This window comes from Oryx dammah, unplaced genomic scaffold, assembly GCF_014754425.2.
Source record: "Oryx dammah isolate SB20612 unplaced genomic scaffold, SCBI_Odam_1.1 HiC_scaffold_29, whole genome shotgun sequence".
In the NCBI taxonomy this organism is placed as follows: domain Eukaryota; kingdom Metazoa; phylum Chordata; class Mammalia; order Artiodactyla; family Bovidae; genus Oryx; species Oryx dammah.
The window spans coordinates 255,836-270,418 of NW_024070213.1; the positions used below are offsets into that span (position 1 = coordinate 255,836).

At 62.0% G+C, this 14,583-nt stretch overlaps 2 protein-coding genes across 10 annotated transcripts in view; one reads left to right on the plus strand and one right to left on the minus strand.

The window, feature by feature from the left end:
- NCAPH2 (non-SMC condensin II complex subunit H2) overlaps positions 1–8,765 on the minus strand; it is an 11,136-nt gene extending 2,371 nt beyond the window's left edge. For 2 of the 9 annotated variants that reach the window (XM_040233550.1, XM_040233549.1), the window contains exons 1-15: positions 8,549–8,765; positions 5,453–5,554; positions 3,368–3,423; positions 3,197–3,281; positions 3,055–3,123; positions 2,883–2,959; positions 2,676–2,809; positions 2,370–2,453; positions 1,835–1,974; positions 1,052–1,123; positions 801–867; positions 549–656; positions 424–477; positions 210–280; positions 39–132 (exon numbers count right to left, since the gene is read on the minus strand). In XM_040233550.1, the coding sequence (XP_040089484.1) occupies positions 39–132; positions 210–280; positions 424–477; positions 549–656; positions 801–867; positions 1,052–1,123; positions 1,835–1,974; positions 2,370–2,453; positions 2,676–2,809; positions 2,883–2,959; positions 3,055–3,123; positions 3,197–3,281; positions 3,368–3,423; positions 5,453–5,554; positions 8,549–8,656 (1,321 nt within the window). In that variant the 5' untranslated portion in view covers positions 8,657–8,765. Of the gene's footprint in view, positions 1–38; positions 133–209; positions 281–423; positions 478–548; positions 868–1,051; positions 1,124–1,834; positions 2,077–2,369; positions 2,454–2,675; positions 2,810–2,882; positions 2,960–3,054; positions 3,124–3,196; positions 3,282–3,367; positions 3,424–5,452; positions 5,555–8,548 lie in introns of all 9 variants that reach the window. The other 7 variants (XM_040233548.1, XM_040233547.1, XM_040233546.1 and 4 more) reach the window with 4 other exon arrangements.
- Positions 8,766–9,026: 261 nt separating this feature from the next.
- Positions 9,027–13,471, plus strand: LMF2 (lipase maturation factor 2). The gene is made up of 14 exons (XM_040233554.1): positions 9,027–9,170; positions 9,564–9,817; positions 9,919–9,947; positions 10,090–10,307; positions 10,383–10,561; positions 10,971–11,112; positions 11,240–11,374; positions 11,445–11,550; positions 11,622–11,718; positions 11,796–11,978; positions 12,073–12,241; positions 12,341–12,452; positions 12,525–12,621; positions 12,715–13,471. Exons 1-14 carry the CDS (start codon positions 9,077–9,079, stop codon positions 13,009–13,011), a joined length of 2,112 nt encoding a protein of 703 aa, XP_040089488.1. The 5' UTR covers positions 9,027–9,076; the 3' UTR covers positions 13,012–13,471.
- Positions 13,472–14,583: the final 1,112 nt, after the last annotated feature.

The window sequence follows — 14,583 nt, forward strand, 5'->3', positions numbered from 1 at the left end:
CGCTGAGCCCTGCCCCGGCCTGCCCCCGGAGGCCCCACCTGCGGCGCCCAGGTCTTCCACCGAGTCCTCCAGGCGGTCCTCCTCCACGGGCCACAGCCCCTGCTCAGCCCTTGGCAGCCACCGCTCAGCCGCCTGTACAGAGACAGCCCCTCAGAGGCACTGCTGCCCCCACCAGGCCCCGCGGGGTCCAGGTGGTGGCCGGCACTTGCCTCCCTCCTCTGTGTCTTCCGGAGCGTCTCTAGCTGCTCCTTCACGTGTTTCCAGTACAGAACCTCCATGTCTGCGCACACAAGCCTCGTGAGGGGGCTCCCTCGTCCTGCCCAGGCCCACCCGAGTCCACTCGGCCTCCGGCCTCCCCAGGCTGAGAGGGGCGGTGCAACGTGGGGTCAGCCTCCCTCAAAGAGCCCCAGGCCCCAGGCTCACCTGCGAAGGAAGGGCCTTTTCGCCGGGACCTCCTGCTGTCGGTGTGGTCGGCATCTGTAAGAAGCCCAGGTCAGCAGGGGCCAAGCCGAGGCCCACAGCCGCGCCCGGCCCCGGGCCCCACGCACAGGCAGCCAGGTACCACTGGTGGAAATCCTGCAGCTTGATGGCACCCTTCCTCTTACGCTTCTGTCCTGGCGCCTCCTCCACGCGGGGGGGCACAGAGTAGGGCCTACCTGGGGGCAGACAGGCAGTCCCGGAGCACAGCCACAGCCCAGGGCCGTCTCCGTGCCCACAGGCCCTGGAGCCCCAACCTCCACTCAAGCCGGGTGAGCCCAGCCCCCACCCCCGGTGCCCAGGGGCCGTGCCCACCGCATTACCTTTCCTGAAGGGCTTAGAATCTGGAGAGTCGAAGGGGTCCAGGCCCTGCCAGGGGTCTGGGGTGTCCTGAGCATAAGCAGACACAGGAGAGTGGAGGACGCGTACCCTCCCCTAGTTGAGAGCACGGGGAGGGGGCACCCTGGAGCTGCAGCAGGGAGGCCCAGCGCTGGGGGAGGAAGAGTGCTCAAGAGACGCACTGCCGAGGGCACCCCCCCACCCCCTGCCGGGCTCCGGGCCGCCCGCCCCTCACCTTCAGCCTGGATGCAGCCTCCGGGGCCTCCTTCCGCTCCCGGAGTGTACACCTCCTGGGCTGGGCAGCACTCTGCAAAGGAACACCAGGGATTCCCCTCTCCTCCTCCACCCAGGATTTCAGGCCCCCCAGCAGCTCTGCTCTGGGGCCAGACACGGGGAACCCTGCAGAAACCCCCTGGGGGCAGGAAGTTCAACGACAAAAAGGTAAAAAGCTAGTAAAAAGTTTAGGAGATAGAAACTAGACGAGTGGCCGCGAGATACTTCCTCAAAGAGAAAAACAGACGGTGAAGAATCCGCCTGCAGTGCGGGAGACCTGGGTTCCATCCCTGGGTCGGGAGGATCCCCTGGAGGAGGGCATGGCGACCCACGCCAGTATCCTGGCCTGGAGAGTCCCATAGATGGAGGAGCCTGGTGGGCTGCAGTCCATGGGGTCACAGAGAGTCGGACGTGACGGCAATTAAGCACAGCAAAAGCAACCAATCAAAGCTGACAGGCCCGTCCACTCTTGCCAGCCTGGCCTCGAGAGTCAGCTCTGGAGACCAGCGCCATTCTGGGTGGTGCCCCTGGGCACCAGTCCACCCCTGAACAGCAGCTGCTCTGCTCAGAGAGGGAACCGTGAAAGCTACTGCTGGAAAGGGCAGGGTGTGGGGCCGGGGCCGGCTGGCGGACAAGGACCAGAGAGCCAGCAGCCCAGGGGACCGCCTGCCCCACGCACGCGCCGTCCCCGCCGGGGCTCGCCTGGCTGAGGGCGGGGGCTCGGCGGCCTCCCTGGGGGTCCCACCTGCTCAGGGCTCCTGGGCTCCGGGGGCTCCATAGGGACCTCAAGTGCTGAGGCCTCAGGGGGCTCCACCGCCCCTTCTGCATCCTCTTTGTCCTCTCCCACGCCCCCACCTCTGGGCGCTGGGCCATCTGGAGAGGAGCCTGGCAGGGACACGAGACAGTCAGCCTCGGGAGCCAGAAGGCCAGGCAGCGGGGACTGCGCCTGGGGACGAGGGGCCGTCCCTGCCGCAGCGTCACCGTCACCTGTGGGGGCAGACAGTGCACAGCACACCCGCGTCACACCGCTGCTGTTTGGTTCACTTTAGTTTTTAGTGACTTTCCTCTCTAAATGCTGCCGCCTCTGTCTGCTCAGAGAGGAAACTGGTCTGGGGGCAGCCACTGAACCAACACAGCACAGCTGGCCAAGGTGGGCCCTGGGCATGGAGGCCTGCCCCCGAGCCTCAGCCCCCCAGGCTGCTGCGCTGGACAGGGTGGGTGCTGGGCGCAGAGGCCCTCCCCAGCCCCCTCCCCGGCCCGCCTGGGAGCTCGCTTCTCACCTGGCTCCTCGGAGGTGCTGAGTGCCGGGCCAGGACTCCCACACACAGAGACTTCCATGGGCTGCTCCTCAGCCCTTCCAGGCTCTGGGAGAGAGCAGGGATCGAACGCGGTCAGCCCTGATCGCCTACAAGGTCCCTCCCGGGCCCCACGTGGCCAGAACCGGGGACGGGGAGCACCACCCGGCACAGGCCTCGGGCCCTCTGGGGCTGAGCCAGGTGTGGGCAGAGGCCCCGTCCAGCAGGCAGGTCCGAACGGTGGGCGCAGGCGCCCAGGCGAGGCCGCCTCGTCCCCGCCCGAGTCCTCACCCTTCGGGTTCCACGGCTGCAGGGCCTCCATGAGGGACACACCCAGCGGCTCCAACAGGAACGTGCCTCTGGGGTGCGGTGTGCACGTGTTCACCCTGAAATCCTTCCGGCTGGCCAGGACCTCCCCCTGACAGCTGGCAAAACATGGGCGCTGCAGAGACCCTTCCCCAGCACCCCCCCGTCCACCCAGCAGGCACAGCCCCGCACCTGTACAGGGGGTTATTGTTCTTCTCCATCTCGTCCGGGGCTATCAGGGCGTTGGGCAGGAGGGGGATGAGGGTCCCCTGCACAGAGGCCAAGAGTGGGTGAACCGTGGGAACCCATGGGCCACGACAGCACCCTGCACCCCCCGTCAGCTAAACGCAGGAGGGGCACTCACACTGAGGACCTGGTCATCCCTGAGATCCACGTTAGCACAGGAATCAGAGAGGTCGTCCAATGCCCGGAACTGTGGGAAGACAGAGGGCTCGGGGGGGCCCGGCTGGCACAGTGGGCACCACCAGACACCCAGGAAGCCTCACCTTCTGATCCGCCTCCTGGGGGGCCCTCGAGCTGGCATCCCCAACGGTCCCGTCTTCTGGCGTGGAGCACAGCTGCTTGGCCTGCCTGAGAGAACCAGCGCAGGGCACCGCAGGTGAGGGCCACCCAGGCCACATGCACAGCAGGCACACGGGCGCCCCCTGCATACTCACTTCTTGCCAGAGATGAAGTCGAGAGCCTGGTAGACCAGGGAGTAGAGGTATTCCACCTGTCAACCAGAGTCAGCAGTGAGGGCGGGGGGAGGGGCTCCCCGAGCCCCCAACATGGCTCGTCCAGCTGCCACGATGCCCGTGTTCTCTCCAAATCCCTGCTCCAACCCACCTGCCACGCCTCCGCAGCACTGCCGAACAGCTGGAGCGCCCCTCCTGCGCCCTCCACACTCCACACCACCGCAGCTGTGGCCACCCGAACCCTGCAGCCCGCACCCTCAGCCCCCACCCGCGGGAGCGCCGCGGGTCTCTGCCGGCCCATCACAGTGCAGCCATAGCCTGTGGGGCCCCACTGCTAGGGCTGAGGGTCGGGATCCTCCAGATTCTGAGCACAAAGCACCCACCAGCCGGATGCAGACGCGCACTGCCTAAGCCCCTCCCTCTGGTGACAGCGCCCAACAGGACGGCGTGTCCCGAGGGCACGGGCCCCACGCTCCAGAAACAAGGCCCAGGAGCGCGCCTAAGCGTCCGCCGCACCGTGCTCCATACGGTCCCATCCACTCGGATCAGCACCGCTGCTGTCCTCATTGTCAATGAGGTGAACCGAGACTCAGAGAATCGGAGCAGCCCCACCAGTGATGGGTCTAGGGCCCACACCAGGGACGCAGAAAGCCAGCAAAAAGCCGGACTCCTCAGTCACACATGCCACATTTCAAGGGCCCAGGAACCTCACGTATCGGATCACATAAAATTTCCATCAGCTCGGAAGACCAGTAAGACCGCGCTGCCTACAGCCTGCGCTCCCCTCACGCCTCCTAGACTCCGCGTTCACATTTCACTGCGCCTGCTGGAAGCACACATCGGCCCATCTACGTATTTGGCCACAGGTGCAGCTTATGCTTGTGCTTCCAAAGTTAATTGCCAATATTCCTTCTGAGGACAAATGCAGGACACAAGAATCGGATTTCATGGGCTCATCTGAGACAAAAACCAATGAATTCTCAAACCGTCTTCATAACTCAGGCTGCCCAAGGTGGTCCTTGTGCCAGCTGACCTGCAAGCTGGTGGCTTCCCCTCCTCTGTCCGGAGGGGTTCTCAGTACCGAGCTCCTCAACACATTCCTAAACTCTTCCTTCTGCGTGCCTCTCGTTCCCCGCCCCCACTAGGCTGCCAGGTGAGTGGATCAGTTCCGTGGCCCGCTCTCCCGTTTCTCCACTGGAGGATGGGCAGGGCAGCACCGCTGCAGGAAAGTCTCCAGCATGCACACAGATGCCCTGGCAAACAGCGAGGGGCACTTCACCTCCACTGGACTACCGGTGCTTTCAACCCGTCTTTTATCTTGTATTTCCCTCAACAGCGTTGATCTTTAGCCACACCTCACTCTCCGAGTTTCTTATACAGTGGCTGGTTCTCAGAAGCTGACTCACGTGCCCCGTGTGAAAGCTGGGGCCTTAGGCATGGGCCCTGCAAACCCCTGGGCCTGTCTTCTTGGCACCATCCCGAGAGGCGTCCTTTCTCTCCACGGCAAGCCCGTCAGCCGCACTGCCGCCCTGCTTCCCCTCTGCTGTGTTTCACCCAGATCCCTCTCCCGGCTCCCCTTTCCCTGCCCCTTCCCGTGGTTTCCAATACCGACTGTCACTGAGGATAGTTCAAACATCCAAACACCTACCTCCCTCCCCAACCTCCACCACCCGGGGATTCTGACTTGGTCAGTGTGGGTGAGGCCCAGGCACTGCTAACTGTTTGGACTGGAGCGTGGGTTGAGAGCCACTGGTTTAGTTACTGACAATCTCTTTTTTGGGAGGCCATGTGGCATGGCATGCAGGATCTTAGTCCCCCACCCAGGGAGCAAACCCATCCCCCAGAAGCATGGAGTCCTAACCGCCGGACCACCAGGGAATTCCCAACCGTACTATTTTAAACCCATTCTGTTCTTCTGTGTTAAAAGGGGCAAGGACTTGGAGGAGGAGGTGGGAGGTGCTGCTGGGGCAACTCAGAGACAGGGCTGAGCCTGCCACCCGCCCCAGAGAGACAGCAGACCTTGGCCCCAGGAGACACTGCGTGCAGACCACAGCCAGGCGGGCCCACCTTCTTACTGTAGACGCAAGCGGAGCCCTGGATCAACAGCGCTGCCTCGATGAAGTTCATTGTGGTTTTGCCTTTGTCAAAAGAAATGCAGATCTGGTCTAGCTGCAAAACACAACGAGGGGCGGCGGGGGCTACACACCCTCCTCCTGGCAGTCCACCTAACCCACGCCCCACCCAGTGCCAGTGGCCCGAGGTGCCCGTCACCACATGCAGCCCTTCCGAACAGCTCCGGCCCTGCCTGGGGCTTGCCAGCTGTCCGTTTTTTTGGAGGGGAAAGATAGGTCTTTGTGATTTCCCTGACTTCCAGTAACCTCTAAGACCTAGTGTTTTGGAAGACGCAGGCCCCTAGAGTGCATGACCCACAGACGGCCAGAGCTACACACCAGCTCCTCTCCAGAGGTGCTCGCACTGCGCCAGCTCAGCCAGACTCCAGAGGGAAGACCCCACCCCAGGAGAAGGACGGGGGACCCTCAAGGTGGGGAAGAGAGAGACAAAATGCTGGGGTCTCAATCCTTCGAGCAGGAAACACTTCCAAGTACATCATCCCCCTTCCTCTGTGAGTCCTGACCCCCAGCCTCACCTGAGCCCCGGTTCCCACCACCCCTTAAATCTGTGTCCACCAACCACATGCCAACAATCCCCAAACCCATCTAAAAACCAGCTCTCTCTAAGGTAAGAAAGAATGTTCTGGCAGCTGTGTGGAAAATGAAAGGAGGAGAAAGACAAAACTAAAGGCAGAGAAATGAGGACTTCAGGGGACAGAAAATGTTTGGAGAAGCGGACATACGAAGCAGGAGAGGAGCAGACCAAGCAAGCAGGTTCACCAGGCATCCCCAAGCACCCCGCTCAACGCAGCTCCAGCTAGCACAGTTCTCTGCATTTTCTCAGGAGACTGTGTGTTCAAGCAGAGGTCAGTCGTCAGATCAAGTGTCCATTTAACATTTATTCTGCACCCACTGTGTGCCAGGCATTCTATTAAGCAAAACGGAAAGAGAATGAAGATAGTTCCTGCCCGGGCAGAATTTACATTCTAGTGTGGAAAGACCATAAACAAGTTAGAGACCAGCTGAAGATGAACATTCTGAAATACAGAAGGTACTATAACAGAGAGAACTATATTAGACATGGCAGTCAGCTGATATTTAAACTGAGACGTACAGGATGAGAAAGAATCAGTCATAAAAAGAACTGGGCAAAAAAATTTCGCCATTAAGTACAGAAAACATAAGTGTGTGTGTGTGTGTGTGTGTGTGTGTGTGCGCGTGTGTGTGAAGTGCAGCCAGGAATGAGCCTGGGTGTTGCAGACTGATTGGTTCAAAGAACAGGTGGAGAAGAGCTTAAGTGAAGTCACCCAGTTGTATCCGACTCTTTGAGACCCCGTGGACTGTAGCCTACCATGCTCCTCTGTCCATGGGATTTTACAGGCAAGAACACTGGAGTGGGTGGCGTTTCCTTCTCCAGGAGGAGAGCCTAAGACAAGCCTAAGACAGTGAGCAGAGCCAGATTCAGAGAAGGAAGCCTGGCTTCTATCCTGAGAGCAATGGAAAGGGGTATTAGGCAGGGCAGTGCTGCGGCCTGATTCTAATGTTTATGTGTCACACTTGCTGCTGGGTGGAACATGAATTGGAGAGAGCCAAAAATAGGAGTAGGGAGTCCAAGAATGAAGGTTTTAACATGAATGGGAGCCAGCGTGTGGCCTGGATCTGAGAAAATGGAAAAGAGATTAACTGGAGTGAAGTTCTGGTGACACAGCTGATAGAAACCATGGGAGAGCTCGTGTGCAGCGTCAGGTTTCCCGAGCTCTGAGCGTTCACTCTGAGGAACATTGGTGCCGTATACCAAGATCAGAAAGGCTGAGCTTTGAGCAGGAAAATAAAGGGCTCTCCTTTAAACTGATGATCAATTCCAAAGAAATGGTGTTTTTAAACTGTGGTGTTGGAGAAGACTCTTGAGAGTCCCTTGCACTGCAAGGAGATCCAACTGGTCCATCCTAAAGGAAATCAGTCCTGAATATTCATTGGAAGGACTGATGCTGAAGCTGAAGCTCCAATACTTTGGCCACCTGATTCATAGAGCCGATTCATTAGAAAAGACCCCTCCCCAGGAGGAGAAGGGGAAGACAGAGGATGTGATGGTTGGATGGCAGCACCGACTCACTGGACCCGAGTTTGAGCAAGCTCCGGGAGATGGTGAAGGACAGGGATGCCTGGCATGCTGCAGTCCGTGGGGTCACAAAGAGTCAGACACGAATAAGCGACTGAACAACAACAACTCCTTTAACTCTATTAAACCTGAGATGCTGGCGTGACATCTAAGCGAGAATTTCAAGATTAAGAAGCTGGATACGCAAACCAGAATCAGAAAAAAGGCCTGGAATGGAAATATAAACCCAGGGAGGGCGGAGTAAATAAATAAACCCAGCAATTGTCCTCATACAAGTGGTACTTAAAATCATGGAAATAAGTGAAGTAGTTTAGGGGAAATGTGTAAAAAGATGGCTCAGGCCACGCCCTGAGGAGTTCAACAGTGAGACTAGACAGGAGACAAAACCTGTTTCAAAAGAGAGGATGCCATCAACTCATCAAATGCTGCTGAGCTGAACAAGACGACTCTTCTGGTGACCCCTGGATGTGGTGGGAAGGAAGTCGTTATTGATCAACGCAAGAGCAGTCCAAGAGGGCTGAGCAGTGCAAGTGAAGTGCAGAAATGGAGCGGACAGCTCTTTACCGAGGTCGGGACATATTGTCAGATATGAGGGAGGGGTTAAATGCTGACGGTGGAGCACTGGCTTGGAAGTCTAACGTAAGATCTCCCTCCTGCATCGTGACCCAGACCTCTGACACAAATTCTCTTCTACTCTACTACAGAAAAGTGCTGGTCGCCACTCACTAGATCGATTTCAAGGCTCATTAACAGAAAGCGATCTCTAATGACAGCTCCAGGCTAATCAAGTAAGGGCCAAGAGACGGAGCTTCAAAAAAGCGAACGAGCCTGCGGATGAGTGCAGTCAGAGCGCCAGACGGAGGCGGCACACGCCCGAGAGGCGGCAGAGCCCCGCAGCCCCGGCCCCGCGCCACTCCCCGGGGCCGCCCTCACCTCCTCAAGATATTCGCCCAGCTGGGCCGCCACATCCACCTCCCAGTTCCTGGTGAGGTCGCGGATGGGCAGCAAGAGGTGGGCGAAGCGCGCCTCCACGTCCTCCATGTTCGGGAGGAGCCGGATCGGCCCGGGGACCGCAGCGCCGGCTTCAAGACGGTCCGGTGCACTCAGCCCGCCACTACTTCTGGCGCCATTTTGCTGTTCCCGCCCAGGAAGATACGTAGCGCGCAGCGACGCGCGCACAACTTGACGCAGAGCGGCCGCCTCACGCCGGAAAGGGCGCAGGACGCGCCGGAGGCGGGGCGTGAGCGGGGCCGGGGCCCACGGCTGCGGTGGGCGGGGTGGGGCTTGCAGGGCGGCCGGCGCGGGGGGGCGGGGCCGGGGGCGGAGGGGCGAGGCGGAGGGGGCGGGGCCGGTGGAGGGGCGGGGCGGAGGGGGCGGGGCCGACTCAGAGGGGCGGGGCGAGGTGGAGGAGGCGGGGCCGGGCGGACCCGGGGATCGTGTCCAGCCCGCCGCGTAGCGGACATGGCGGGCTCTCGGCTCCCGCGGCAGCTCTTTCTCCAGGGCGTGGCCGCCGTCTTCATGTTCGCCTTCGCTTCCCTTTACACGCAGATCCCGGGTGAGGGCGCCGAGAGCCGGGTGCCACCAGGCGGGACCACCCCCCCCCCAACTCGGGTCCTGTGACCCCCTCATCTCCCCGCCCGACACACCGATGTGTAGGGGCAGCGAGGTCCAGGCCCGGATGCATGGGGTCGGGGGCTGCGGTTTGTGTCCTGCGAGCCGCGGGGGTGTGGGCCGTGGGCAGGCGTGCAGGGGTCATTTTCAGCACAGTTCTGGGTTCTGACTTCGGCGCGAGGGTCTTGGAGGGTCTGCAGGCCTTGGCTTGTCGTGAGGGAGAATCTGCGGGTCCCGACCTGGGTTGGGGAGGGCAGATCCGCAGGCCCTGGCTAGTGGGGGGAGTCTCGTCTCCGCGGGCCGTGTCCACGGCCTGCCCTGATGTGCCCTCCCACAGGCCTGTACGGCCCGGAGGGCATACTGCCTGCCCGGAGGACACTGCGGCCCCAGGGAAAGGGCCGCTGGCAGCAGCTGTGGGAGACCCCCACGCTGCTGTGGGAGGCGCCGCTTCTGGGGCTGGACACTGCCCAGGGCCTGGAGCTGCTGAGCCTGCTGGGCACCGTGCTGGCCCTGGGTGCCCTGCTGATGCGCCCGCTGCGCCACCCGCTCGTGTACCTGCTGCTCTGGGCCGCCTACCTGTCTGTCTGCCAGGCAAGTGAGGCTGTGCCACTGGGGACCCTTGCCGCCAGCTCCTTGCAGGCCCACCCGCCGTCTCCCCAGCCCATGCTTCCTGACCGCCCTTCTCCCTGCAGGTGGGCCAGGTGTTTCTTTATTTCCAGTGGTGAGTGAATGCTGGGTCTGGGGCTACAGCAAGGTTGGGTGGGTGAGATGGGCTGGGATGTGTTTGTCTCTCCCAGGAGGACCCCTTAGGGGAGCAGCCTTGATGGGGAGGAGGGCCTCTGTGCTATTTTTTCTCCCCATAGGGATTCCCTGCTGCTGGAGACAGGTTTCCTGGCTGTGCTGGTGGCCCCTCTGGGGCTGCCCCCCAACCACAAGCAGGCCCCTCAGGGCAGGCCGGGAGGGGTCTCCCCCCATGAAGGCCTCCCCTTCTGGCTCGTGCGCTGGCTGCTGTTCCGCCTCATGTTTGCCTCGGGTGTGGTCAAGCTGACTAGCCGTTGCCCCGCATGGTGGGGGCTCACTGGTGAGGGTCCCTGCCTGGATGTGCGGCAGTGTTGGGGGCTCTGCCCAGCCCTGACCGCCCGCCTGTCCCCTGCAGCCCTCACCTACCACTACGAGACTCAGTGCCTGCCCACGCCGGCCGCCTGGTTTGCCCACCACCTGCCCGTCTGGCTGCACAAGCTCAGCGTGGTGGCCACCTTCCTCATTGAGATTGCGGTGCCCCCTCTGTTCTTCGCTCCTGTTCGCCGCCTGCGGTTGGCTGCCTTCTACTCCCAGGTCGATGGGGTCCTTAGCCATCAGAAAGACAAGCAGGACGTGACCTTGCTCTACACTGCCCAGAGGGCTCCACTGGGGATGGGTGTCTGCTGCCGGGCAGTCAGAAGGGCCTCGTGGGCAGAGGAGGCTCGGTAGCCTGGGGTGTGAAGGTGTGCCTGTGTGGAGGATGTCTGTTCTGGGTCGGCAGGGGTGGCTGAGGAAGGGCTGTGTGAGGCATGCCAAGCTTGGGTTTTCTCCAGGTGCTGGTGGGAGCCATCGAGGGGGTAAGCCAAGGCAGGGGAAGTGGAGTAGGAGAACAGAGGCCAGGAGGTGACTTGGAGAGCACGGGGGCCTGCAGGAGAGCTTGGTGGGGGAGATGTGGAGGGCCCGGGGAGGGCGGCCCCGCGAGCTGAGCCCAGACCCTCTCCAGGTCTTGCTGCAAGTCCTGATTATCATCACTGGCAACTATAACTTCTTCAACCTGCTCACCCTGGTGCTCGCCACCGCCCTCCTGGATGACACGCACCTGGCTGCCAAGTCTAGCACCAGCCGCCGCAAGAGGGCGCCCAGCTGTGAGTGTGCGCCTGCCCCCGACAGCCAGCCCTGCCGCCCGCCCAGTGGCCTAGCTCCACCCCAGCCCCCAGGCCATCGACCCTCCAGCCCTGCTCCCAGCCGACCCGTGACTGTCTTGGCCCGCAGCCTGGCCCAAGGCCCTGCTGGCCATGCTGGCCCTGCTGCTGGAGTTGGCCGTGTACGGGCTGCTGGCCTACGGCGTGGTGCACTGCTTTGGTCTGGAGGTGGACTGGGAGCATCACGTCGTTCGTTCCAGAACCAGTGAGTACCAGCTGGGGGCTCAGAGGCTGGAGGCTGCAGCGTCCCTCCTCACACCCACTTCCTTCTGCAGCCTTCACCTTCCACCAGTTCTCCCAGTGGCTGAAGATGGTGACCCTCCCCACCATGTGGCTGGGCGCGGCCTCTCTGGCCTGGGAACTGCTGACCGGCCTCTGGAGGTATGTGGTGCAAGCCGGTGGGTGCAGCCGTGCAGGGCGGGCCTGACTGCGGTTCTGCTCTCCACCCCCAGGTGGGCGCGGGTGCGAGGGTCGCTGCAGAAGCTCCGTGCTGCCGTGCCGCTGTCCGTCCTTGGCACTGCCACCGCGGCTTTGTTCCTGATCAGCCTGGTAGATGGTCCTTTGGGGCTGGGGTGGGAGGCAGGAGAGGGCAGGAAGGTCGTTGCTGAGCCTCTGCCTGCCTCCAGGTGCCGTATTCCTACCTGGAGGCTTCGAGCCATGGGCGCCTCTGGACCGGGGCCCACCGCCTGTTTGGCACCGTGGAGCACCTGCAGCTGACCAACTCCTACGGCCTTTTCCGCCGGATGACGGGCCTGGGTGGGCGGCCGGAGGTGGTGCTGGAGGGCAGCTATGATGGGCACCAGTGGACGGTGAGGCCCCCACCCGGGGTGCCTGACGACCCCACAGGCCTGGGTGGGGAGAGAAGGGGGAGCCAGCCGTGCTGAAGGGGACTCTGCCCGGCAGGAGATCGAGTTCATGTACAAACCCGGGAACCTGAGCCGGCCGCCCCCCATCGTGGTGCCCCACCAGCCGCGCCTTGATTGGCAGATGTGGTTCGCAGCCCTGGGCCCCCACACACACAGTCCCTGGTTCACCAGCCTGGTGCTCCGCCTGCTGCAGGGCAAGGAGCCTGGTGAGGCTAAGTGGAGGGGCGGGGCCTGTGGGGCGTCTGGGAGACCTGAGGGGGCCCTCGGGGAGGACGGACGTTGAGCTGTGCCCCCTGCGCCCTCAGTGATCCGCCTCATCCAGAACCACACGCCCAGTTACCCCTTCCACAAGCAGCCGCCCACATACGTGCGGGCCCAGCGCTACAAGTACTGGTTCTCACATCCTTGGGAGCAGGGGTGAGTCTGGGCACCAGGAGGGGTGCGAGTGTCTGCGAGCTGGCCCCACCTGAGCCCCCCATGCTGTTGCAGCCAGTGGTGGCGACGCCAGTGGGTGGAAGAATTCTTCCCATCCGTGTCCCTGGGGGACCCAGCGCTGGACATGCTGCTCGGGCAGTTCGGCCTTCAGGTAGGAAGGCGTCAGGCAGGCTGGGGTGGGCTGCAGGGGTGACCCCGGCCCACAGGCACGACCCCCCGGACCTTCCTCCATCCTGTCCTGCAGGACAAAAGCCCGCCCCGGGCCCGCGGCTCCAGCAACACCCTGAGCCAGGCCCTCCACTGGATACGGAAACAGCTGTCTCCCCTGGAGGCCCCCGCCCTGCTCTGGGGGCTCCTAGGGGCTGTGGGGGCCATCAAGGTCATGCAGGCCCTGCTGGGCCCGCAGTCCCTACCTCAGAGCAAGGAGGAGAAGCACAAGCCAGCCTCCCAGGAGGACTCGGTAGCCGCCAGCAAGCAAGCTTCCCCAGCCCCCAACATCAGCAGCAGCTCCCAGACCTCCCGGCGGAAGAAGTCACCGTGACCTGTCAGCCACGCGTCCTGAGAGGGTCAGGGTCGCACTGGCCTCTGGCTTTCTGCTGCAGGACGGCCCAGCCACCGTGCCTTAGCCAGCTGCCACGCAGACGCAGCTCAGGGTGCTGGCTTGTTGGAGGCGCCAGCCCTTCTGCTTCAAGGGCATCCCCAAACCCCCACCACGTCCTGTCCCAGGACACCCTCTGGCCTGCTCGACGGCCCAGGAGGCCCATGTGTGACCTGGCCCAGGGTGTGTCCCCAGGCGTGGTAATTGGGGGCCGTTGCCCTCTGCCCCCACTGCAGGGGTCCGAGTCTGAGCCCCGACCCCGGCTCCTGCACACGGGGTGGAGGTGGGGTGGGATGAGGCTAACCTGCTGTGGAAAGGAGGGAAGACGCCCTGAGGTCTCCTCTACAGCTGCCTGTCTGCACATCCGGATCCGTGAACAAATAAAGGCAATTGTGTCCGACCACGTTCCTGCCGCTTCCTTCCCACGGGGAAGCCTGAGGGCAGTCAGCCTCTCTGCCTCCGATGGTGGACACAGCCCACTGCAGTCCGGCTGATCACTGACCGGGCTTCCTGGGTGCCTTCTCAGTCTAGTCCTCGATGTTCCCATCTGTAAAATGGACACGACGGCCTGGCCTGGTGCTGCCTGAGCCGCAGTCCAGCATGGCCTGGCCGACCTGTCAGCTCGCATGTCAAGGCTCTGAGATCAGTGCTGCAATGTGGGGCCTGGGGCCATGTGAGGGTTGGGGAGCTGGCCAGAACTCTGCCCCCCCCCCCGCTCTTGCGCCCACTTCCTCATCTCGGGTGCAGTGCAGGGTCCGCACGCTGCATCTCGCTTAGGCTGCATTGGAGGAGAGACGAGGTGGGCAGGGCCAGTGTGGACGCCCTCTCAGGGAACTTGTCCAGCCTCCAGCTGAGAGAGATGGGGTGTGGGTGGGGAGAGGAGGGAGGAGCAGAGGCCCTGGGCCAGGGGCAGGGTCGGCAGTCAGTGCCTCCGACCACTCCTAGGAGCAGGCGTTGAAGGTGCTGCTGCCGGGTGTCTGGACATGGCTCATCAGTAGGAGGCCGCCGGCTCCGTCCTCAGCCTCTGCCCCTCACGCTGTCACCTCCCAGGCCTCTGCACGGCCCCCCATGTGCCCGGCCTCTCCCTGCAAGTCACTGGGTCCCCCTCCAACTGACCCAAGTAGACGGTGCCCCACGCTCAGCCTGTGCCCACAGTCTCGTGGGGTTAAGGGGTCCTGTAACCTGAGCCTTTGGATCCTGTCAGACATGATGGAGTGATCTATATGTGAGCTTGGCTTCAGAGTGTTCAGCCCTCTATATCCTCAGCTTCCATGTCTGTGGACTCACTCTCGCTCAGATTGAAAAAAAAATAAATAAAAGCATTCCAGAAAGTTCCAAAAGGGAAAGCTTGAATTTGCTGCACAATCAGCAACTGTCTACGTAGCATCTTCCTGGTATTAAGTAAGTAATCTAGAGATGAGTTAGAGTATGCGGGAGGGTGAGTGTAGGTTTATGAAAATACTGCTCCATCTTATTTATGTCAGGGAGCTTGATGCCTGTGGTGGCTCCTGGAAG

What these genes read in the sequence shown, in the direction of transcription:
- LMF2 (XM_040233554.1), top strand. Translation starts at nt 9,077, where the DNA reads ATGGCGGGCTCTCGGCTCCCGCGGCAGCTCTTTCTCCAGGGCGTGGCC. An exon ending in CCTACCTGTCTGTCTGCCAG is followed by an intron (nt 9,818 to 9,918) that starts GCAAGTGAGGCT and finishes TTCTCCCTGCAG; the next exon opens with GTGGGCCAGGTGTTTCTTTA. An exon ending in CTTTGTTCCTGATCAGCCTG is followed by an intron (nt 11,719 to 11,795) that starts GTAGATGGTCCT and finishes GCCTGCCTCCAG; the next exon opens with GTGCCGTATTCCTACCTGGA.